This window comes from Culex pipiens, chromosome 2 (genome assembly GCF_016801865.2).
Source record: "Culex pipiens pallens isolate TS chromosome 2, TS_CPP_V2, whole genome shotgun sequence".
Lineage (NCBI taxonomy): Eukaryota > Metazoa > Arthropoda > Insecta > Diptera > Culicidae > Culex > Culex pipiens.
Window position 1 is genome coordinate 103,991,418 of NC_068938.1, and position 24,886 is coordinate 104,016,303.

Consider the following 24,886-nt stretch of genomic DNA (forward strand, 5'->3'; position numbering starts at 1 on the left):
TTTTTTAATGCTGATGCACATACGCTCATATCAAAATGACCTATGTACATGTTTATTGAGTTTATTTGAAAATATGTATAAGTCGTTTTTTAATAAAATTCTAAAACATAAATATTTTACAATCTTCATGTTTGTACAATCCACGCACAACGTGTAGTCATCAGCTGGGAGAGAGCATGAAATGTTTCAATGCTGTCAAAGCAAAAGAGAGAAGTTCAATTCAACCTATCTGCACTCTCTCGAATTTGACAGATACGCCACCCAAAAACTTGGGAGCATAACACCAACAAGGCAGCATAAAAAATCATAACATTTGTGCATATAGGTCGTTTTGCACGGTTTAGTTTTTTGTTGTTTTTAAATGCGATTTTTCATTGATGGAGGTAAGTCTTCATAAAATAGATAAGTCATTTTTTTTTTTGAAGGAGTGGAGTGATTTGGAGAGAGTTTTAACAGGTTGTAAAGTGAGAGTGATCATTATTTTCTGTTTGTTTATTTTTTCTCAGAAGTGTCGAGGTGTGCTCCACCGGGGGTTTTTAAATCGCCTCATTATGTTCGGCACGGAACCGTAGCCTAGTTTTAAATCCCAACACAAGCATAACTCGAACAAGATACTTATCCGGAAGTTGCCGTCTCCAGCTTTTGTTCGCGGGTGCTGTACAGGTGCGAAATTACCTGCTGATGTTTCACTGCACTCAGCAGTGTTGCTGGCGGAGTTTAGTGACATCATTCATCAGTTTGGACTACGTGTGTTTTGCGTCCGCTGTCAGACCGACTTTCATTCTTGATGTTACGCTGATCGTACCGCTAGTTGGTAAGTTCCTCGATATTTTCCTACTGTGAACAATTGCTAAACTCACACCTCCAAAGACAGCACATTCCGAACGAAATTTCCGCCTTTCACGGTGACCGAAGTGTTGGAAGCGGGCAATCGTCTACGTTCCAAGGAATCCCTAAAACTCCCGGCGGTGCCAGAATCCAAGCTGAAGGCAACGAAGGCTAAGTTGTTGGCCCACCCGGAAAATCTGCGCCGCCAGCTGCAGGCCGTCAAGCTACTTCGCGTTAGGTAGAACCTGCTGCGCGCGGCCAAGTACACCAAGAAGTATGCCCGGATGGAGCATGAGGTGGTGGACAAGGCACGCGAGGTTAAGAAGGCCGGAAACATCTACATTCCGGGCGAGCCGAAGGTTGCCTTCGTCATGCGTATCTGTGGTATCATTATCAAGCTGAACAAAGTCACCAAGAACTTGCTGCGTATCACCGCCCCGACATCACCTAGGGCTATCCCTTGCTTAAGTTCGTCAAGCACCGACAAAACCGAATCCCAACTACGGACTTCTTCGTAATCGACTGAAGCTGCGTGCCGCGTACAAGCCTCAACACCCCGACCGGTGAATGGCGCAAGTACAACCAACTACGCAAGTACAACCACTACGTCGAAGACGGAGACTTTGGCAACCGCAAGGAAAAGATCAATCAGCTGATCAAGCATATGGTTTAAGTGATACATAGCGCGTTGAGGGAGAGTGTTGAATAAAACAAAACCAAGAATATAAATAAATTTGGTTTGAGAAAATCCTGTATGTTTAGTACTTCATTTAGGCAGCAATCGCGTGTAAGTTGAACCCACACACACATGCGCGGTCATGTCCGTCGTCTAGCTTTTGCCACGCGTGTTTCAAGCGCTGGTGTTCTATCTTCCAGGGGAACGCCAACCAGACCAGCTGAGTAACGTACAGCAGATCACCCTGCTGAAAACGCTCCTTCTAAATTCTAACTTTTGCGTCAACGAACACTGCAGAACGTTCTATGTGTAAATTGGCAGCATTCAGCGACAAGTTGTAACAGCTGATGACCAATTGCGGGCGGATCCGATACACTGAACCCGGTTCGTCGAACTGATGAATTCTGATCTCTTGATGACCATGAGCTACCATTTGACCCCTAGCTCATTGCTTTTGATCTAGTCATCCGCGGAAAAAGTAGGCACACACGGCTTCCACGTAAAATAATATTATTTCCTCGACTTGTCCAATATGCGACAACACGAAAATTGAAAAATATATTTAAAGTAGTTAGAGTCAACGAATTCAGTTTTTTATTTTGCAAATCCAAACGGTATGAATAATACGGTCAAAAAATCATCAATCTTCCTCCTCTTCCCTCGGGCAACATCTTCTGGCTTTTGGACATCCTCTGCTAGTACAGCCGCTTCCGCTTCCTTCTGCGTACCTTCCTTGCCGTTAGTTGCACTTTGCTTCTCTTCAACCTTTATCTCCTCATCGCCAGCGACCTTCTCGCCAGACTCCTATCCATTCTGCTCCTCGGTCGATTCCTGCGACTTGGCGTCCTCGTCCTGTCGGGTGCAAATTTCTATCAGTTCGAATACTGCGGCACAATGCTAATCAGCATCAACCGTTTGGTCACTTCTACGATCCCCGAGTTCTTGACGCTGATCAGTTCGGCGAGCGCGTTGGTAACGATCTCGCGTTCCAGTCCGTTGTTGATCATCGGTTGAAAGTGACCGCGAACGTTTTCGGTTCCTTCACAAGAACAGGACAGCTTGCCGGCGCCGTCCATAATGTCCTTCAGGTTGGCCTTGGTGATTGAAACTAGCCGCACAATATTTCTTGGTTCCGGCCGCGTCCTGCAGAATCTTGAGCGCCAATTCCGTCGAATTTTCAGCCCGTCTTAATGAAGCAGATGTTTTTTCGCCCCGATGACTACCGACTCAAACCGGTACTTTTTCTTCTCCATTTTGGCAGATTCGGCTTGTTTTCCCACAAGCAATGAAATGTCCTCCCCCTCCTCGTCTTTTTTTTGCTCTGCCGCGGCCTTTTCGACAGGTTGTTCGTTGGTCGGAGGCGGAGAATCACACACCTTTCCGTACAGATCGTTGGCGTACTCGTTTGTGATCGGTACGTGTCCCGGGTTTAGTTTTGCTCGATCATGTTGCACGTCACAAGGAATCCGCGCTGGCCCGCTTCCAGGTAGGCCGGTTTCTTCCGGTGAAGATTTACGCTTGCTTGTTTTCTGACCAGATCTGTAATACAAATTAAACGCAAAAAAACACACAAATTATAAGCTGCCACTGTACTGCATACTTGAAAAAACTCACCTGAACCGCTTACGACAGGATTGAATCAAAAACGCAAAAAAGCAAAAAAACAATTGAAAATTAAAAAAAAACCAGAAAAGTTCTATGCGCACTCAGTTAAACTTTGTTTACATTGTCGGATAGGATGTTTTGTAAGCACCTATCCGGCAGATGCCGACGAGTTCTGTGATTGGTCGATTTGTTCTCGTAACGGTTTCTCTCTCTCGCGCTGGAAAGCATTGAAACATTTCATGGTCTCGATCAGCTGTTGCCTACACGTTGCGCGAGGATTGGGTAATCATAATTATCATGAAAAAGTTGTTCTTTTTAAATAAAGATTTAAATTAAGTTCAGAAAGATCCTATGTGCAATGCTGCACATATTTGCTCCAATGTGGTTGATCCTATCTGCAAAAAAAGTTCTATGAAGCGTGTCCTATGTGCACTAAAAGGTCGTATGAAACAAAGTTATTCAGAAATAAGTTTAAACTAAATTTTTGATAGTTCCCGTTAAGTACACTTAAAAAGCATCATTCTAGGTCCATTTGTGCGTTTTTAGAATTGAAAAATACCCAACCTTGTTTAAATGGGATTTAAAACTGTCCAGCAAAACTTTGACATCAATTTACTTAGATTGAGGTTTTTGCACATAGGACCTTTTGAAAATTTACTCTAGAAATGTTAATCTCGTTTAAATATAAAATTCACTTCTGTATAATTCCAGTTGACTAAAAATAATGCAAAAATGCATTAACATTAACGAAAACATAACAGAAAATTCATTCAAAAATGATTTTTCAAGCGACAACTTAAAATAGTCCCTTTACACATGTTATGTCCGATTTAGTTTTGTTTACCTTCTTTGGCGCGTAAAATTACAACCCTCTGATGAGGGGCAGTCAGACATTGGTCTGATGTCGTTCGTACGGAATGTTTTATGCAGTGATTAGATGGTCCAACGTTCTGCTACTGTAGGCCATCATGATTTTGTAAGTGGCGCTATCTAGGCGGATGGTGCACATCCTAGCTCTTTTCAACGTATTTTGGTTTGAATTTTTACACACGTTTTTCAATGCTGTTTGTTCAACGATATACATCTGTTCTCTGTGCTAGCACTGCCGCTCGAAGCTAGTCCGGCTCATATGTATTTTTGTCAAAAATAAGATAAACTTAACAAAAGTATTAATTTTACATGTACTTATAACCTATTGAATAAAAAGGTAATGACAATTCCAAACTAAATATAACTTTAAAATTTTTAATAAAGGCACGGTAAGTCAGCATCTCATGGGAAATTATTCAAATCACACTAAATAACCCTGGTCCAAACCATATCTTGACTTTTTTTTGATAAGGTCCGATAAACAAAAGTAAACATTGAGTATATCCCGCTTACTCCGATGGACTTTGACATAAGGTGTGAAAGGGATACACTCAATGTTTACATTTGTTTATAGGACCTTATCAAAAAAAAGTCAAGATATGCTTGTTTTATTTCATTCACAAGGAACAACTATAGTATACGGATAGAAAAAAAGGTGCAAGTAGTTATGTTACACATGACCAGTACGACAAAGAACGGGACCATCCACAAACCACGTGGAAATCCCAACCCAATACAGTCCAGACTCGATTATCCGAAGCCTCGATTATCCGAAGTTTCGATTATCCGAAGTTCGATTATCCGATGGTTTGTATGGGACTTCGTGATTCGATTAGGGGAGATGGGGGTAAGACGGCCACCCTAAGGGAGAAGTCTAATAAAATTTACACAACAGATTATTTTGATCTCAAATTACGTACATATTGTTCTACTACTTGTCCATTATGGAAATGACATAAATTAGTTGGCCTAAAAACCAATTTTCAACACTTTTCAGCAATTTTAAAAAAATAATTGAAATCGTATATATATGAAATACGCGGGGTAAGACGGCCACCCATGTGGGGTAAGACGGCCAGTGCTATAAATTAACTTAATAACTTTGCTAAATCCACCCAAACACCTACATGGTTGGTTCAACAGACTTCTCTGAACATTTTAACTATTTTGGTTGAAAAAAATCAGGTTTCAAATGTGAAGAAAAATGCTGTTTAAAAAATTTCATATTTTGGCTCAGTGAATTTCATATTATTGCGACCACATTTTATGAAAAACTATAAATTTTTACTACAAAACAAACACAATTTTATACAAAAACAAATTAGTTTGTGTATTTCGATTAGAATAAGTAAATCAAAATTATGTAAACAATATTAAATTAGCGATTTTTATGAAGAGTTTGATAGGATTTCATACTATTCAATGAGTTTTGCTATATCACAGTAAAGAATGCTGTCGAAACGGTAGTTAACAGCATTTTGATTAAAAGTGGATAGTTTTATTGAAAATGCTTTTACATTATCTACAAATATGTCTTAATAGTCAAAAACCGTCAAAAATATAACCTATATCAAATAAAATCTACAAATTACGGGTGGCCGTCTTACCCCCGGAGGAGGTGGCCTTCTTGCCCCCAAATAAATATTTTTTTTAAACATTTTTTGTAAACAGTTCATCGCATTTTTTGAACTTTTTCGAGGGACATAATCTAGGGAAAACTTCAATTTAACATGAAAAAATATTTGTAGACAGGAAAACATATTTTTATTTAACAAAAATGCCTAAGTTGTAATTCATGAAAATTACATCCAGTTTCAAGTTCAAAAATTATTTGTTTATTTTGAGCTATTTTTATACTATTTCAAACAATATTTCTGGCAAAGGTGACTCCATATGCATTATTTAGCATGAGGAACCAGTATTGCTAAACATTTTAGTAATATTCATTAGTATACTTAGTAAAACAGTGGGGTGGCCGTCTTATTCCCGCCTGGCCGTCTTACCCCCAGCTCCCCTACGAACAATTTTTTTTCGTATTTTTCTTTTTCTTGTTTTAAACATCAAATTCGAGTTCTGCTACCCCATTTTAGTAAAATTTGAATAGTTGATGCTTATTAAATAATAGAATGCATTTTTTCAATATTTCGTCACCGCCATGTTGGCCGCCATCTTGGATTAAAAAAAAGTAAATCACTTTAGCGTAGTTTAGGGGCTCGACAATCGAAAATAAGACAGCGAAATTTTTTTTTTTTTCGTAATTCGATAATCCGAAGTTTCGATTATCCGAAGTGAAATTTTTCCGAGGCCTACGGATAATCGAGTCTGGACTGTATAAATATATTTATTTACCTATATAAATAGTCTTATTTTAAATATAAAACTTAGCAAGACTAAAAAAACTTAATGAATACTCAAAAAAGCTGCGATTCAGATTCTTTCAGCCAGCATATGTATGTCTCCAATAGAGCACCCGTCGAGCAGTTTTTTACAGTTCGCTCCATCGAGAAATTAAAAGTGAGAGTGTGTGCAACATGGAGTTAAACTTTCTGTGCAGTTGCTGTGAAGGTTCCCATGGCACTTCGAAAAGTTTAACTCCATGTTGCACGTACACACTCTCACTTTTAATTTCTCGATAAGGAATACATTGTTGAAAAAAGCAAAAACTGCTCGATAGCAGGTGCTCCATTGCAATGGAGCATTTCCATTCGAGCAGTTTTTGCTTTTTTCTACAATGTATTTCTTATGGAGCGAACTGTCAAAAACTGCTCGACTGCGGGTTCTCCATTAGACTGTCTGCAGCGCGAAGTTTTATAATTGTTTCAAATTGCGAGCAGTTTTAAATTTTTAGAACTGACGGAAATGAAACTAGAACACGGTGCTCGCAACGCGCTGATCTAAATGTTGTTTCAAAAAAATGCTTTTAATTGTGTGCGTATGATTATCAACACAGCATCATAGTGTGTGTGTAAGAATACGTGGATATCTCTATACATCTGATTTTTTTTGAAACTGAGTTCTATTCCAGTTCCAAATCGTCTCACGTTTGAAACAAACTCGTCGAGCAGTTTTATTCCGGTTTCAAAATACTGCTCGAAAAATAAAACTGCAACTCCGCGTTGCGGGTGGTCTGTTTCAGTTCTATTTGAAAAATGAAACAGCTAGAACAAAGTAGAACCGCGTTGCAACCAGTCTAACAAATCAAAACTGAAGAAGCAATTATTGAAAATGTTGGGAAATTTAGTAGGGGCGCCAAATTGATGCTTCACCATGGGCGCCGTGAATCCAAAGTACGGCTCAGCATAGCCTAATGTCTTAAAACAATAACTTTGGACATAATTGTTGGCAAAAGTAAGTAAATCTTTCCCTGTTCCTGAGGGGAACACCCGTGAAGAGTATCGGGGCCGGCATTTACAAAGCGGATTCAGTGACAGTTTATTAATCAACTTAATGTTAACATGTTAAGGTTAATGTTAACATTCCATAGGTTGTCTTCCTAAGGTGTCTTGATAAGGTCCAGTTTGTGACGATACACTACCTTCCCTTTACTAAGCAATCGAATCCAGAAGGGAAAAGATCACCAGTTGTGTTGGTCCGAGCCGGGATTTGAACCCCGATCTACCGCTTACGAGGCGGAAGCGTTACCACTGGGCTACGTAGCTCGGTCAATTGTCGGGTCCCAAAAAAGTCAATTGTAGGGTCCCAAAAAAGTACATACGTCGGGATTCAAACCCAGCACTCTCAGAAAATACTGGCGACTTAGTCCGCTCGGTTAACATAGCAGACAAACGTCAAAAAACCAAAACAAACCGAAATTACCGAGGGGTTAATGGATGTAAACGCATGTTCAATAATTTAAAAAAAAACTTTTTTCAACTTTTATGTAACTTCAAGTCACAATTAGATAAATATGAAAAGTAAGCATTGTAAATAAATGTGAGTAAAATTTATTTTATATTTTATTTGCAAAATATTATGCATCGGTGGTCCCCTCGTTATTTTTCGTTCAGCCCAGTTAGCGAGCAGCATTCGGTGACTGAGCTACGTTCTCAGCCCAGTTACCGAACATGTACTGTATACTTCTTCAAAGAATTGAAGTGAACTAATTATTCAATTAAGTGCCTGTGTTTAGGGACCATCCATAAACCACGTGGACACTTTTTTGGGAATCTTGACCCCCCCCCCCCCCCCCATCGTGGACAATTTTCCATATAAAAAAAAATCATTTTTGTATGAAGAGTGGACAATCGCCATACAAACCCCCACCCCCCCCTAAAGTGTCCACGTGGTTTATGGATGGTCCCTTACTTGGGAGCACCTTTTTCAGGAAATGCTTGTTTCTCTCATAATTAAAAATACTTAAATAAAAATTATATTCAATACAACATTTATTAATCGCAAATCACCCCCAGTAACTCCCTCACTCTTCCCCGTCCTCAAACTCATTCACCGCGAAGCAAACCGGCTGACAGTCCAGCGTCCGCAGGTTCACTACCGCAATGGTGTGCGTATCGGCAAACGAAGGAACGCAAACCAGTCGCGTTCGCTGCCCCTCCGGTCCTTCCCACAGTTTCGTCCCAAACTCGGCCACGTTTCCTGCAAAGTACACGTGAGGACACTCGGAGACGATGAACGGATCTTGCTGGTAGTACGGATAGCAGGGCAGCGTGTCGGGCGCAGTTGGAGCTAGGTGACTCCAGATGAGAGTGCTCTCGAGTGCTTCGAGGGGGGATTCGATTTTGGAGTAGCGGGCAATATCGTGCACGTTCTGGCCGGAAGTTCCCACGATTGAGCGGCCGGCCATTTCGAATGCGTACGGATTTGGGACGCCTCGGAAGCTCTGGAATGGGATTGCGCGTGGGAACATACACTGATGCATCGGTTGTTGGGGGAGCATGTGGTTTGAGGGATCAAACTCGCCCGGCATTAGATCGACATTAACGGACTGGGCCAGGTTGTGCACGAACGAGTCCACCGATTTGACGGCGTTGAGCAGATCTGTGGAATCGTTGGCGGGGCGGTTGTGGAGCGAGCTTTTCGGTTTAGATGACGCCTTGATTGAGTTGCCGGCGATGATGACGCGAACCACGCTGGACGCTTCCCAATCGCGGGACTGGCCGAACCCTTCCAAGTTACCGAACAGCCACTGCTGCAGCAGCTCCATCGAGAGCGACATGTCGTTGGGGGAGCTCTGATTCAGTCCGGATATGAGGACGATTAGTGGGGAGCTCTCCAGCGATTTGAGCGGCTTTTGAGGACCGGCTTCGTAGAACAGGTATTCTTCGACGTGAAAGCGACCGTCACCGTCTTCATAGCCTGTGCGAGGAAGTTAGAAAAGAAGGTTAGAAGGTTAAACATACACAATTTTCCCGTTAATTAATTGTGGTGCTGTCCATATTTACAGTGCTTCTTCCTTAAAAAATGACTTATTCTAGAATGTGTAAAATCATTATCAGGCTAGAATAAGTTACACACAACAAGATGATTATAATATGTTTTTAATTTGGATTTCCAATTTGATTTGTAAAACGTTGTTTAAATTTTAAATAATTTTGAGTTTTCCAAAACAAAAGTGTAAAAATGTGTTAAAATGATTAAATAAACGAACATAAGAAGCATCCCAAGCAAACAACACCAACTTCACTTACTGTCTTTTCCTGAGTTTTCAAGTTTTCATGATTCAAGACAAAGATTTTTCGTAATGTTTCGAGCATGCATAACAGGGAAAAGAAAACAATTATTTCGGTAAACTGTTCTCTTTAGCTTTCGCTCTAGTCATATCTTAAAGGGGATTCTAAACTAGTCCGAAAGGCCTTACCTCGCACGGCGCACACCACCCCCGTCACCACCGAGTGCACGTCCAGCTTGCCAAATAGTCGAATCCGCTGCAAAGCGTCCTCCAGGATCAGAATGTCCGCATCGTCGGTGTAGTGCGACCGCGGTGGCTGCGGCGCTAGCTGGTTCTCCTCGGAAATCTCCCTCAGGATGCTCGGCTTAAGCTCCTGGTGCTTGAACAACGTCCCGATGAGCACGCACTGCTCCGGATTGTCCTCCTTCAGGTCGGCCAGCTGTTTGACGGGATACTTGGAACCTGGAAAGCATCGTTCACTGATAAAACTCCACCCCATTAAACAAGATCTAAATCCAAACTCACCCCACTTTTGCTCCACCCGGACCTTCATGAGGCGGACCATCTCCTCCAGCCGGGTCGCGTAGATGTGGGCAAACTGCTTAAAGTCCTTCGTCTTGAAGTGGAACTTGTCCGACCGGTACTGGTACGGCACCTGCAGCCGCTTGAACTCGCCGCCCTCCGGTTTGGCTCCGGTAAAGTTTTTGTCCTCTGGAAACAGCATGATGAAGCAAACGGAACTCTCCGATTCGGGAGATCTGAATCTGGACTGCGTGAAATGCGTGAAATAAACAACAAACAGCTGTCAATGTGCGGGGCGAACGCGCCTAAAAATAAGCACGACGCCAGTTTAGAGCTTTTGTGGCAGGGTTGCCAAAGTTACTGCGATGTTTTTTTGTTTTTTTTTATTTCGATGCCAACATTTCAAAAAGCATCATTAGGATTAGTGAAATTTCACGATTTCGCGGACAGCGTGAAATCCGCGAAATTTGGCTTTTTCCGCGAAATCCCGTGAAATTTTATGTTTGTGTGAAAATGTAACGATTTTTCTCAAAATAATTTATCAAACTCAAAAAGAAATCTCGATTAAATTTTCAAAAGGCCCTATCTGCATAGGAAACCCATGAGGGATAGGTTGTTTTGAAAATTTAATCTAGAAATGAAAATAATCATATCTTGACTTTTTTTTGATAAGGTCCTATAAACAAATGTAAACATTGAGTGTATCCCTTTCACACCTTATGTCAAATTCCATCGGAGTAAGCGGGATACACTCAATGTTTACTTTTGTTTATAGGACCTTATCAAAAAAAAGTCAAGATATGAACTACCCAAGTGACCATTCAGCACTACACTGAACAAAACTTACACAGCTCAACGAAGTGTTCTACACATGATCTGGCCCTGCTGTACAGAGCACTCAAATATCAATCGCAAAACACTTGAAATTTCGGTGATTTGCCCGAGGGGGATGACACTTCCACGTTGACCGAGCGATAAAGATTCCTTTGCTAACCTTTTCAGCGTTCACTTTTACCTTTCCGCTTTTTCATGCTTTAACTTGCGATAACCGCGTTAACTCGCTTTTTCGTTTACCTTCCCTGTTAGACTGGAGTCCCGCGGTCGTGCGAGTCGAAGCGTTATCTACTCGAAATCGATCTTGTCCTGCCATTTTCGAGCGTTTGTCCTGCGTTTGATCGGCGTACAGAAAACTAGGTAGGCGGTGATAAAATTTATGACAGATCATTGATTTTTACTAAGTGGAGCCTTTAACAGTTTTTCTTTTCACCAAATTCATTAAATTTTATTTAAAATGATACTAGTGGGAACAAGTCAAACAAAAATGTTTTTCCCTGGACGGAATCCGGCCGCGGTGGACAAATTGATCTCTCCGTAGGAACCACCAGGGAACTTTAATAAGCGTGGATTCGGCCATCATCAGGGATAAGCAGCTGTCAGTCAATTAGGTGATGCGGTGGAGAAAGAGGTAAATTCTTAATTTGCTTGTTTTTCTTCTTTTCATATTTTCTTAAATTACCCTTTCTCTTAGGCAAAGACAAAAATAAAACATGCCAGAGCTGCTTCTTTGGATCAAAACAGGCTTTCAAGAACTCATCGAAGACAAAAATACATCAATTATCGATATTTATAAAGAAAAATAAAGTCATTTGCAATAAAGTTTCCTTTTTATGTATTAAATTATTAAATTAACCCCTAAATCCGAAACGTGAGCGTCCGACAGTGGCAGGACATTCTAAATAACAAAGTCGCCGGAAAACGGCCCGACAACGGCCCGTCAACGTCGATTTTCTCAAACGTCGATTTCGACGATCGTCGGACAAAGTGTTGCATATACGCACGAAAAGGGCCCGAATTCCGTCGGACAAACCGACGGAATTCGGGCCGTTTTGTCGAGCCGTCCGGCGGTTTTCGGGCCGTTGTCGGCCCGGTCCGTCTGTCAGGGTTTTCTTGCGTTTTTGCATCACACTGCTCGATTTTTTTGACAGCGAGAACTGTCAAGAGCAAATGACAGTTCTCGATGTCAAATCAGTCGAGCAGTTTGTTTTGCCATTTTTTTCTCCGTCACCGGACTAGATCGTCGATTTAAAAAAAAAACGGGGGCACCCGGACAGGAGTAAGCAGGACACAGCGGCCCGGCTTTAGCATGTTGGCAGCATCCGGACAGAACGGCAGCAACTGCAACCTGAAAGGTCGTCATTGTTTACCGTCCGCTAAAAAAAAATAAGAAATACTAATTCACGCGTTTTGTCTTGTGTTTTGCATAAATCCGGTCGCTGGAGTACGTTGCGGACCCGGGAGAAGTGGAGTTCCGGCCCTGTGGTCGCTTTTCGGTGAAATTGGTCGTGTCGCAGATTGAGGTTAGGATGAACGGATCCGACCGACGCTCGATCAATTCCAAAGGTGGAATGAACGGCAAGTCGACGAACTCCGAAACGGCGAATTCCAGCGTCTCACTGCAGTTGCAGGAGATTTACGGAATCGACGTAACACCTTATAATGTGGCCCTCTTAAACCTTGCGGTTTCGTCAACGGATCCACAGGCGTGTATCGTTCTTTTTGCGACAAGACTCCGCCTCCCGGGTCTCCTAAGTGTGAAGGTATGGGCACGGGGAGAGGGCACCGAATACCTATATTTACACTTAGAATTTTTTGCGTCCGCCCCGGGATTCGAACCGGCAACCTCTGGATTGTGAGTCCAGTGCGCGGTCCGATTGATCCACACAGGCAGACAAGGAGATTTACGCAAAGCTGCAAAAGCTGGACGACCTGGAAAAGCTAAGCAAGGACCTCCTTGGGAAGCTGCTGCAGCTTGCGCATCGGATCGACGTCGTCTCCGCTGAAAACCTGCTGAAATGGGGAATCTAGGAACTGCGGCAAGATCGGTTGCAGGAGGAAGTCCTTATCAAGGGAAAAATGTTGGAACGTCCGAATCAACACCTGGAGGTGCTCCGTGGTGTCTGCGGGCGCGCTGGGTTCAACGCGCCGGACGACGTGAAAGAGGTGCGCCTTCAAGAACAACAAACGTACTGACGCCGTGCTGGTGAAGTTCTGGAGGGTCGAGGACAAAGGTCGGTTCATTCGGTGCATCCTCAAGAACCCATTGCGCCATGAGACGGACCAGACGGATTCGGTTGGAAATAAACTGTTGTTGAACGAACTTCACGTGACCTCCACCACATTCCGGACGAGAGTGTTAGCGGAAACAACCTTGAAAGCGGAATTGAAGCCACCTCACTGGAACATCCTGAAGTTGCGATCCTGAGCTAGTGTGATGTTCAACTTTGCCAATGTCTACTTCTAGAAAAAAAAGTTGTATGCGTACTTGATTGCTCAGTCGCTGCAATTGATTGCACGAGCCGGAAGTCTACCCTGCAACTGTTCTACCGGCTGAAACACAAATCTGTCTGCTGTGGAGGAAGCGTCTACAGCAAGAGTGTCGGTAGCGCTATGAGAGTTTTCCCAGAACGCGGTTGGATTTCTTTTGAAACAAGTTCTATTTTTAAGTATATTTATAAGTAGCATTACAGTCTCTTTTACAGTTCATGTTAATAAAGTATTCTAACTATATTTAAAACTCATCTGACTAGTAGTTTTGTTCATCTTCATAGAAACAATCATCTTTTCGTTAAATTTTTGCTCCAGCAGCATAATCCGGCTGTCCAGGATGTCCAGGTCCGGCCATCGCTGCAGCGTCCTTCGATGGGCATGTTGATTACACGTGCACCTGCAAAGAAAATAATCATTAACATAAAAAAGTCCTGCAAAACCCCTCTCCAACATTCTTACTCTTCGCTTAGATAAGCGTTACAAACGGTACTCTTTCTTTGTCGGCGATCGTCGTCGTCTTCGTCAGCTAGAGCAGAGCGAGACCGAACGCTACCATGGCTATCGATTCCTCACCGGACGTTTCCGCGGCCAACACGCAAAGAGCGTCGTGCAGCAAACGATCCGCTTCGTCGGTACAGGCCTCTCCGAGGGGAACTCCGCTGAAGCGCAGTAGCGTGTCCTCGGCGATCATGACCTGTTCGATCAGATCGCAACGACCGAGACGAACCTGGTCCGGGTTGTCCCCTTTCCTTCATCTTCTCCTTCTCGGCAATCTTCGCCATCGAGTCCATCTTGATGTTCGATCCAAAACCTTGATTTCAATTCCCCGGATCACTTCAACCGCATCACGGCATCGACGGCCAACTTGGCAAAGTAGTTTTGCTGAGACAGTTCATTAAATCCTCTAGGAACTTTTCCACCTCCTTCGAATTATCCTGAGCCGCGGTATCAACGCCGAAGGTGTCGCCTTCGTGGTAGCTCTCCATCCGGCGATAATCGTCTGCGGGTGCAACTTTTGCTCGATCAACTTTTCCGCCTCTCGCAGCAACTCTGACGCCAGCACCGTCACGGAAGTCGTTCCATCGCCAACCTCGTCGCGCTTCCAGGACTTATGTCCACGAGGATCTTCGCTGCCAGACCTCAACCTGGCCGGCGCTGCGGCCATGCGCAACCAGAATCTTGTCCATTCCCTTCGGACCGAGTGTGCCCTTGACCAGATCGCCGATCGCGATGGCCCCCTCAAACGAGGACAGCCGGCAAACGTTTCGACGCTTCGCTGGAGGAGGGTCACAATCAGGGCAAAAGCTAGTGATGCAGCGTGGTGGTGCGCCTTTCGGTGGTCAGGCTGATCAACATCCAAGCGACTCGATTATCTGGCTACAAAAACAATAAAAATCACAACTAAAATCACTTAATCGCACTGCCAAAAAAACATTACCCAAAAACTTTGCTCCTCCTTGAGTTTGCGTCAGGATTTTCCGCCAAAGTCCGTCTTAAGCACTTGATGTTAGAGCCGCCTATTACACCCAACACACCGGGAGTAAAGTTAACTTTTCCGGTCGTCAAAATGTGCGCCGTGCTGTGAACGGTGGAGCCGGCGATCACACCTTAGCAAACTTTTCCGGCCGTTGACAAAAAATCGCAATTTTTGCATTGTTTTTTTCTTTCTGTCAAAACTGCTTGAAACAAACCAAAACAAATACCGAGTTGCCAAACATGACCAAAAACTGCTCGACGGCAAGGTTGCAAGATAGATTTCCCTGGTTCAAAAGTCGAGCAGACGCTGGTCGCTTTAACTCGCTTTAACGCGCGTTAACTTGCGATAACTTGCTTTAGGGTGGCGTTATGTGAAAACTCGGCACGATGAGTAGCGTTGATGCTTTTCGAGCTCGTTTTTGTGCGTTTTAGTGTGTTATCGCGGAGTGACGTCCCCCTCGGATTTGCCATGAAATAATGTCAATAGCCAAACGCTTGAATTTTAAATGGTGTTGAAAAAAAAAGTACGTCAAGCGATTTACAGGTTCTCGCTTGCTAGTCGTGCACGCTACCACTGCGCCGGCCGGCCAGTTGAAGATGGGAGTGTTTTTTGTGCTATTGGTTCTTGCCTCGCTTCTAGCCTTCGATAAAAGTCGCGCAAAAATCAATCAGTGAAACACATTAAATTCATGTGGATAATCACGTTGACTTTGAATAGTGCCTGTTTTGGGTAGATCTTAAGATCATTTTCAAGTGTTTTGCTCATTACTTTGAATAGTTCAAGAAGGTGGGACAAATTCATGAGCAAAACAATTGAAAAGCTTGAGCCACCCGAATGAAAATAACATGTTAAAAAATACCAAAAAGTCAACCGCAAAAACACTTGCATTTGATAGTGGTTTGGATTGATGTTGAAACACAAACCAATTAGATCTACGATGTGACTTTATTCAATCATTCAAGAAAAATCATAAATTGGCTGTTTATTAGCATTCAACAGCAAGTTAGCTCTAAAACAGCTAAGGTGATGACAAATCAGCTCTAAAACAACTGCTGTAGTATAAGCTGAAATGCAGCTGTTTTAATGCTACTGCTAGCAACACTGCTGTATTTTTTTCCATTTAACTGGCAACACAGATGTGGTGTGAAAGAGAGAGAACTAAGCAAACGAAAATAAAAATATCTCTTGCTCGTTCATCCCTTCATCCCAAGCTTCTGCCAGTACGACCAAAACAAACCAGCGGAGAAAAACAAAAATCGGCTGTCAGTCGGTGTGCGAGATTCATCGTAATTTCATGCTTTTCAGTTGCAATTCATGTTTTTTAGAAGAATCTCTTCTACAGGATGCATTTCTACGTTGGCTTACCCGGGCCTTTCCGGTGCCAAACGTAAACGGCAATCGCTTGCTTCAGGATTACCAGGGGGAATCAAAATGTATAAAGTTTTTTTTTCTTACGATCCTTGGCCGGATTGGAGGAATCTTCCGCCTACAGTGTCTGTCTGAGTGAATAAAAATAGGTTTTACGCAAGGTACTACCATCTGTAGGTGTTCCAACTTCTGAGATAAGCCATCTTCAAATTGGGCGTGTGGGCTTAGGCTCAGGAATCTCCACTCATCGGCGGCAACATCTAGCTCCTGGCATTATTGTCCGTTTCTTTCAAAGGTACACGCCGCGCGGCATTTCAGAATGTGCCATAAACATTGTTGCCAGCGATTTTCTGCACTTTTCGTGCAATAAAAAACATACCTGGCAGCAATGGCAAGCGATTCGAAGAAGAAGATAAACAAAAACAAAACGCGCAGTATGGGATTTGACAGCGCGCATTTGCCGAAAGTGCGGCGCGTCGTTTCGAGGCTGGTATGCCGCGTGTCTTTTTCGGGAATACGGGCAATACATCTCCGACATCTCACTTTCAATCAAAAAAATCGGCTCTTCAACACTTGGTCAGCAGCGTCGGTAACATAGAATAGTAAACAAATCTTAAAATAGAATGGAAGGAGGGGACGAAAATGAGGGAGAGAGAGCAACATTTTTGCTTCTCCCAATTTTTTGACGTTTTGTGCAGGGTTGGATCAACAACAGTAGAGGTCAGCTGGAAATCAGAAATATAAAGTCCAAAACCGACTGCAAATCAGCTGTAAAAGCACTTTTAGTGCAGATGTCAAAACTTCTTAGCTGTAACCCACAGCTGGTATAGCGCTTGTAGTGCTAAACACTGACTTGTTTTAGTGCTGTTTGGTTACTTGGGTACTTTCAGAATATTCAATAACCCAGAAAGTGTCAAAATGTACACGATGCCTTTTGAAATGTTACCGTCGATTAAACAAGCGAGCCCCCCTCGCGTATCGCTGTAGTGGTAAAACATCGCACGCCCAAATCGCCAAACCGGTTCCGCGCGGCCGCCCGGCCTAATCAGATCCATTTTGCATTTAGCCCCACACGACGATGTCAATAATTGGCCGGCTGCAATCGTGCTCGACGCTCGTCACCCGCTCGCTGCTCCCGCAAGTTTCGATCCGTTTGTTTGCTTCCGGCGTTGCCAAGGCCATGGAAAAGCACCAGGTTGTTCCGGACGTGATTCCGGTGGCCCCGGCCGAGCTGGCCAAGGTGAGTTACGCAAGCGGTGTCTCGGTCAACGAGGGCAACGAGTTGACTCCGACTCAGGTTAAGGAAATGCCGAAGGTAGAGTGGAACGCGGACGGTTCCGCGCTGTACACGCTGTGTATGACCGATCCGGACGCGCCCAGCCGGAAGGAACCGACGTACCGCGAGTGGCACCACTGGCTGGTGGGAAACATTCCGGGGGCGGACGTCGCGAAGGGAGAGACGCTTTCGGAGTATGTTGGATCTGGCCCGCCGGAGGGAACCGGACTGCACCGTTACGTGTTTCTGGTGTACAAGCAGAACGGCAAGCTGAGTTTCGACGAGCCACGGCTGACGAATCGTAGTGGAGATAACCGGGGTGGATTCTCCATTGCCAAGTTTGCCGAAAAGTACAAGCTGGGAAATCCCGTCGCGGGTAACTTTTACCAGGCCCAGTGGGACGATTATGTCCCCATCCTGTACAAGCAGCTGGGAGCGTAGGAGGGCGGGAGGAATCTGTGTCGATTCGTCGGAGATGCGGCTTTGAAAGCGAAAATTGGTTATCTGTTTTTTGTAGAATGTGCTAGAAGCATTTAAAAATGAAAAATAAATTGGTATGATAATGTGATTTTTGTTGTTGTTTTACGTCCCCTCCTACAAATAGGTATTAGTGAAACTTCAAAAAATGGGGAGCATGGAGTCCGCTAAGCTTGTAACTTGGCTAACTTCCCATTTACATGTTTGTTATCCAATATTGCCTCAAATTGATTTCTCAATAAATTGAACAATATTTTTTTTCATAAAGTTTTTTTTTATTAGGTTTGGTACTGGGACCTGGTTAGGACAGGGTGGCCACCTCGGGAAAAAACCGGGAATTTATTCCACCGGGAGAAAACCGGGAAAAACTCGGGATTTCGACTGACAAACCGGGAAAATATTTTAAGTTTAGTTAAAATTCCACAAATTTCTCTTAAATGACTTCAATGTATACTTTTCCCTATTAGAATATTATTCTAGTTATTCTAAATGAAGAATTCGGGAAAATAATGTTTAAATTTGTGTAATAGACTAGCTTTGGTTGTTTTTTTTTTCTGTTGAGTATTATTTGGTTATTGAAGAGTGTGGATTAAAACACGTCTGTAGGGTTTGGAGTTTATTCAGGTAATGACATAAATTATTGATGGACTTGAAGTCCTCTTCTTCGTTAGCACCGGCCTACTCGGTTATCTCCAACACTCCTCCTCGAGGTGCTGGTGCTAATCCGCACGCTCCTGCCAGCTTGGACATCCTGACTCCCGGTAGTGGCTTCGTCAAGATGTCTGCTACCATCTCTTCAGTTGGGCAGTAGATGTACTTCACCTCGTCCTTCTCCTTCACGTCCCGGATGAAGTGGTACTTCGTCGCGATGTGCTTGGTGCGGTTGCTGAATTTCTCCTTCTCCAACATCTTGAGGCAGCTCTGGTTGTCCTCGTTGACCGTCACAGCGCCGTCCTCGTCCAGATCCTCCAGCAATCGCTTCAGCCACAAAGCTTCTTGTGTCGCTTCAGCCAACGCGATGAACTCTGCTTCCGCCGTTGACAGCGCGACGCACGTCTGCTTGCGACAGCTCCAGCTGATCGTCCCACCGTTGAACAGGAAAATCTGTCCGCTGTTCGACTTCCTGTCCGAGGTGCTCTCCGCCCAGTCTGCATCCGAGTATCCGATCAGTCCAGCTCGTTCATCGGTCTTGCTCACCTGCAGACGATAGTGGCTGGTCCCCTTCAGGTATCGGATGATCCGCTTGAGCTCGGTCCAGTCCGTTTGAGTCGGTGCAGCTGTCTTCCTGCTCAGTATCGAAATCGCTGCGGAAATGTCCGGTCTCGTGTTCACCGACAGGTACAGCAGCTGTCCGACTACCTTCTGGTACTCGACATTGTCCGGCAATGGCTCTCCGTCCGCTTCTTGCTTCAGATACCCAGGATCCAGGGGCATCTTGGAGACCTTCGCATCGCCCAGACCGTTGCTCACGACGACCTGGTTGATGTACTTCGCTTGGTTGATGAAGAAGTCACCTCGGTCATCGCGTTCGACTTCAATTCCGAGATAGTAGTGGATGTCGCCCAGTTGACTGATCTCGAAATTCTTTTCAAGTGCAGCTACCAGTTCTTGATGGAGTCCACTCGCATCGCTGGCCACGATCAAATCGTCGACGTACACCAGTACGTAGCAGCACTTGTTCGCCTTCACCTTCTTGTACAGGCAGGGGTCTGCCTTGCATCTGGTGAATCCTTGTTTGGCGAGTACGGTGTGCAGCTTGTTGTTCCACGACCTGGCTGCTTGCTTGAGGCCGTAAAGACTTTTCTTGAGTCTGCACACTTTCCGCTCGTCGCCGTCCGCAACAAACGCTGGTGGTTGGCGCATATAGATCTCCTCCTCAAGATCGCCGTTGAGAAACGCGGTCTTGACATCATACTGCTTCACCACCATGTTCCGCTTCGCAGCTACGGCCAGGAGAGTCCGGAAAGTCGTCTGTCGCACCACGGGCGCAAATACTTCGTCGTAGTCGTACCCGTACTTCTGCGTGAAGCCCTGTGCGACCAATCGGGCCTTGTGACGAACCACTGCGCCTTCCGAGTCACGCTTCGTTTTGAAGATCCATTTGCAGCCGACGATCTTCCGGTTCGGGGGTGGGTCCACCAGGTCCCACGTGCCGTTCTTCATCAGTGAGTCGTACTCCTCCTGCATCGCAGCCGTCCACTGCGCAGATTGCCCACCGCCGAGCGCCTCGCCCACGGTGCATGGATCGTCAGTACAGCTGCTCGCTTTGTTCAGCCGCTTCCTTGGACGTCCAGCTGCAATCAGGCCTTGTCGATCGTCTGCCGGCGCAGGTCCAGAGCCGGGATTGTCTGAAACATTGGATCGGGGTACACCTTTGTTGCCCAAATCAAAATCTTTCAACTTGCCTGGTAACGCGCGCTCCCGACCACTTCGCCTCAACACCTGTGACACGGGTGGATTTGAAGATGTGCGTGGAGGGAGCGCCGGAGAAAGCGTCACTGTCACGTCGGCTGGATCTTCTTCGACTGTCTCGTAGCTCGATTCTCCGGACGTTTCGTCATCCGAGGTGTCCTCGAACTGATCCTCTTGATCCGACGGAATGTCCGGCTCACGACTTGGCCCGGGTTGGCATAGCTCCGGCTGCTGCCCGGTTGGCGTCGTCCTAGTACCGTCCGTACCAGGTTGTGCCGGCATTTCCAGCAAATCCAGCTTCACGTACACGGCACCTAGGTCGGTGGCCGCAACTTCCACGTGACTCGTTTCTCCTTCGCTGATGAATCTCACGTCCCGGCTGACCGTGACCGTCCGGGTCGTCTTGTTGAAGATTCGGTAACCTTTGGTGTCCTCCTCGTAACCGACTAGAACGCATTCCTCCGCCTTGGCATCCCACTTACGTCGCTTCTGTTTCGGTACATGAGCCATGACCGATGTTCCAAAGATGCGCAGGTGAGACAAATCTGGCTTCTTGCCAGACCAGACTTCCTCCGGAGTCTTCGCGTGTCCCTTCGTCGGTGATCGGTTCAGCAGGTACACCGCTGTGGATGCTGCCTCTGCCCAGAACCGCTTCGGTAGGTTCGCTTCAAAGAGCATGCACCTGGAGCGCTCGACGATGGATCTGTTGACTCGCTCTGCCATCCCGTTTTGCTCGGGCGTATAGTCAACCGTCGTTTGGTGCCGAATCCCATTCGTCTTCAGATAATCCTGGAACATGCGGTTAATGTACTCCTTACCGTTGTCCGTTCGGATTGTCTTCAGTTTGCGTCCAGTTTGCCTCTCGACCAGACAGTGGTATTCCCGGAACACGGCCAGGACTTCTTCTGCTGACTTGGTCTTCAGGAGATAGAAGTGGATGCGCCGCGACTTGTCATCAATGAAGGTGATGTAATATCGCTTGCCTCCCATCGACGTCTCCTCCATGGGTCCGCAGATGTCGGAATGGACCAATTCCAACAGCTCTTCAGCTCGAGACCCAGCCTTCCCGAACGGTAGTCTCGTCTGCTTCCCGAGGGCACATACCTTGCAATCGCCGATGCCGTCGTCGCTGAACTTGATGCCGGTTACCAAACCATTCTTGAGCTGCTTCAGTCCGTGCACGTTCAGATGACCCATCCGTTTGTGCCACAGCTCCGCTTGTCCAGATTCTCGACACGCCATCGCTCGGGATTGCTTCTCAGCGTCGAATCGGAAGAGATTGTTCACCCTGGTTCCAGTTGCAAACACATCTCCATCCGGGTTCACTACTTGGCAGCCACGCTTGTCGAAGATCACCGTGTTTCCCTTCTCAACTATTTGACTTACGGAAAGCAGGTTCGTGGTTAACTCCGGAATCAGCTGCACGTTGCGGACATCGAGGGCTGGGCTACCAGGGCAACAGCTTGCTTTCAGCTTCGCGTCCCCTGTGGCTACCACCTTCATGGCACCGTTGTTGGCTGCCGTCACTGTTCCGCTACCGTCTCGCAGGTTCTCCAGCAGACCTCTGTCCTTCGTCAGATGCGAGGTTGCTCCAGAGTCGAAATACCACTCGTCTTCTTCAGCTGCGCCAATCGTGGACAGAACGGTGCTTAGGGCGCTCTGTCCTTTTCCTCCTAGTCGGTTCTTGCTTTGGCAGTCCTTGGCGATGTGCCCGAACTTGTGGCAAGACCGACACTTCGGTCCTTTCGACTGACCTGCCGCTTGTTTGGTGGGATACCGCTTGTCCTTCGTTGCCAGGGCTACCGTGACTGGCGGTTCCTCGACCTCTTGCAGCAGTCTCGTCTTGATCACGTCCCCGTTGATCGGCAATCCGGAATTTGAGATCGCCATCACCATGGGCTTGTACTCCGGCGGCAAACCGGCGAGAAGTAGAGCTCCAACCCACTCCTCGTCGACGTTGAATCCGATCCCTCGCAGCTGCATCGACGTCGTCACGATCCGGTTGACGTAATCGGCCATCGAGCTGCAGTTCACAAGCTTCGTGTTGATGAGCTTGCACAGCAGGCCAATCTTCCGCTCCGGTCCGAGATCTCCGAACGTCTCTTCCAGCTTCATCCACACCTCGCGCGCCGTTTTCGCCTCCTGGATGTGGACGAAATTCTCCGGATCGACCAGCATCGCGATCTTCGCTCGCGTTTTCCGGTCCAGCTTGGCGTTCACTGCTGGCAACATTCCGTCGGCGTTCGGGGTTGGCTGCACGACTTCCCACAGTTCTTCGTGTTCCAGGTACATCTGGACCGCGAACTTCCAGGTTGACCAGTTTTCGCGTCCAATCAGTCGTTGAATCGGGGGTAACCCAGCTAGACTTGAACTGGAGCCTGGGGGATTCGTTTGCGCACCATCGCCGCTTTCGGAAGCGTTCGGTAGAACCATCTTGACCAGCAAAAACTTCTTGAAAAAAAAATTTCAGTCTTCGAGAATCTTCCAAACTTCCTACTCTGGGCCCATAACCATTTGGTTATTGAAGAGTGTGGATTAAAACACGTCTGTAGGGTTTGGAGTTTATTCAGGTAATGACATAAATTATTGGTGGACTTGAAGTCCTCTTCTTCGTTAGCACCGGCCTACTCGGTTATCTCCAACAGTATTCCATGATATATTTCTTTGGCGAGGGGGAAGAAGCAACTACGATTACCACTACACCACCGGACCCGGTTTAAAAAACAAATGTTTGATATGCTGCAATTTTTCCAATCAAGTTCGCGTGTCAATAGAAAATTTACTCAGCGCTATGATTTTTGAAGTCTTATTTCAATAAGTATTGAATTTCATAAGCACAATAAACAATTTATTTTTATTTTATTATGTATTTCAATATCAACTTGAGGGTGCACAGCAGCCAAGGATTTGTCAAACTTACGGATTTAACCCTTCAACATTATGATTGTAAAAAGAGTCAAAATCTGCTTTATTTTTTTGTAGACAGTAACTTAAGGGAATATATAACCGATAGTTCCCATAATTTCGAAGATACTAAAATTTGCGTACCGAAAATCGTGGTGCAAAAAGCTGAGCTTGATGTGCGCCGTTAAAAATAAGAATACAGTTCAGACTCGATTATCCAAAGGCATCGGAAAAAAAACAAAAAAATATAAATATTAAAATAAAAAGCCACAGTTTTAACATTTGCATGGAAAAAATGTTTTAAGATCCATGCTGTTGATAAGGGAAACATCATTTGATCGTTGAAGGGTATGACCGGATGTGTTGATAGGATTTTACGGTCCTGTTCAGCAACGGAGAAGGACAACCATGGGTGGTCTCTCATGCTCATGCTCATGCTCATGCTTGCATGGAAAAAATGTTTTAAAATGCATTTTACACTAGTTCAGTTGTTTTGCAATCATTACTTTTCAAAAAATGTAAGATTTGACAAAAAAAAATATTAGCGACAATAAAAAATTAACTTCGACCCAAACATGCAAAAAATGATTCTGAACGCAGGTGAATGAATCTAAAATTGATTTCAGTTGATTCCACTTAAATCTTCATTATAATTTTGAAGTTTTTTGAAAAAAAAAATTTGCTATGGGATTTTTCGGGCCAATTTTGAAGGGGGACAAAAACTTTAAATAAAATTTGTACCAGCCTAAACAGCCGTTCTACGCATAATTGTCCCATGTTCAAAAAAGTGCATATGAGAAAAACGTAATTGAAATTTTTCGACTGTTTGTTGTGTTTCTACGCATAATTGTCCCGTGGGCCCTATTCACCCCATAAGTCCCTTATCATCCCAGATTGCAGTAAACTACTTTAAAATGATTTAGAATTATGAAATCTAAGATGGCGGCCAAAATGGCTGAAATGAAATATTGAAAAAATGCATTTTTAGATTTTATAGGCAATCAACCACTCAACAATGATTAAAATTAAGTCGTTGAACTCGAATTTGATGTTAAAAGTAAGAAAATTAAAAAATACGAATTGTTTTTTTATTGTTCAAACCTTCGGATAATCGAGACGGACTGTTTAAAATTTTTACTGTAAAACATTTGGTGGAATTTCAAAAATCCGTAGTATTTTATAAGATGATTTTTGGCTTTCTCAGTCAAACAAATTATTAAGGACAAATTTCTACGAAACTTTGTGTTTGTGTTTTTAAATAAGATTTGAGTACTTTTGTATAATTTTAAAATGTCGGAAATATTTGGTATTTAAGATATTTTCATATAGTTATTTGGGAATCTTTCTACAGTTAAATGCCTATCAAATTGTGTTCAAATTCAGAAATTTGAAAAAATATTTTTCTTTTAAAATTTATATTAAAATTGCAATTGAAATTTTAAATAAAATTTTCAGATATTTCAATTACAATAATTTCAGTGTTCAACTGCATAACAGTCATTTCAATACAAACAGTAA

At 44.5% G+C, this 24,886-nt stretch overlaps 4 protein-coding genes and 3 pseudogenes across 4 annotated transcripts in view; 2 read left to right on the plus strand and 5 right to left on the minus strand.

The window, feature by feature from the left end:
• Nucleotides 1-24,886, minus strand: part of LOC120428101 (uncharacterized) — a 581,627-nt gene that overhangs the window by 201,050 nt on the left and 355,691 nt on the right. The gene's annotated exons all lie outside the window — the stretch shown is intronic.
• On the plus strand, nucleotides 394-3,767 carry LOC128092849 (60S ribosomal protein L7-like; annotated as a pseudogene).
• LOC128092655 (THUMP domain-containing protein 1 homolog) lies at nucleotides 2,099-3,131 on the minus strand (annotated as a pseudogene).
• Nucleotides 8,344-10,426, minus strand: LOC120428425 (DNA polymerase delta subunit 2). Its single transcript, XM_039593438.2, has 3 exons — nucleotides 10,131-10,426; nucleotides 9,795-10,067; nucleotides 8,344-9,292 (listed from the first exon to the last, which is right to left on the minus strand). Exons 1-3 carry the CDS (start codon nucleotides 10,327-10,329, stop codon nucleotides 8,397-8,399), a joined length of 1,368 nt encoding a protein of 455 aa, XP_039449372.1. The 5' UTR covers nucleotides 10,330-10,426; the 3' UTR covers nucleotides 8,344-8,396.
• Nucleotides 13,686-14,145, minus strand: LOC120428118 (uncharacterized). Its single transcript, XM_039593105.1, has 3 exons — nucleotides 14,028-14,145; nucleotides 13,914-13,980; nucleotides 13,686-13,851 (listed from the first exon to the last, which is right to left on the minus strand). The coding sequence occupies exons 1-3, from the start codon at nucleotides 14,143-14,145 to the stop codon at nucleotides 13,686-13,688; spliced, it is 351 nt and encodes a 116-aa protein (XP_039449039.1).
• Nucleotides 13,717-15,399, minus strand: LOC120428317 (T-complex protein 1 subunit beta-like; annotated as a pseudogene).
• Nucleotides 17,318-18,143, plus strand: LOC120428306 (protein D3-like). The gene has a single exon (XM_039593309.2). The coding sequence runs from the start codon at nucleotides 17,378-17,380 to the stop codon at nucleotides 18,014-18,016; it is 639 nt and encodes a 212-aa protein (XP_039449243.1). The 5' UTR covers nucleotides 17,318-17,377; the 3' UTR covers nucleotides 18,017-18,143.

What these genes read in the sequence shown, in the direction of transcription:
- LOC120428118 (XM_039593105.1), bottom strand. Translation starts at nt 14,145, where the DNA reads ATGATCGCCGAGGACACGCTACTGCGCTTCAGCGGAGTTCCCCTCGGA. An exon ending in GTTGGCCGCGGAAACGTCCG is followed by an intron (nt 13,981 to 14,027) that starts GTGAGGAATCGA and finishes GCTCTGCTCTAG; the next exon opens with CTGACGAAGACGACGACGAT. An exon ending in AACGCTTATCTAAGCGAAGA is followed by an intron (nt 13,852 to 13,913) that starts GTAAGAATGTTG and finishes TTTTCTTTGCAG; the next exon opens with GTGCACGTGTAATCAACATG.
- LOC120428306 (XM_039593309.2), top strand. Translation starts at nt 17,378, where the DNA reads ATGTCAATAATTGGCCGGCTGCAATCGTGCTCGACGCTCGTCACCCGC.
- LOC120428425 (XM_039593438.2), bottom strand. Translation starts at nt 10,329, where the DNA reads ATGCTGTTTCCAGAGGACAAAAACTTTACCGGAGCCAAACCGGAGGGC. An exon ending in CCGGGTGGAGCAAAAGTGGG is followed by an intron (nt 10,068 to 10,130) that starts GTGAGTTTGGAT and finishes GATGCTTTCCAG; the next exon opens with GTTCCAAGTATCCCGTCAAA. An exon ending in GGTGGTGTGCGCCGTGCGAG is followed by an intron (nt 9,293 to 9,794) that starts GTAAGGCCTTTC and finishes TTCCTCGCACAG; the next exon opens with GCTATGAAGACGGTGACGGT.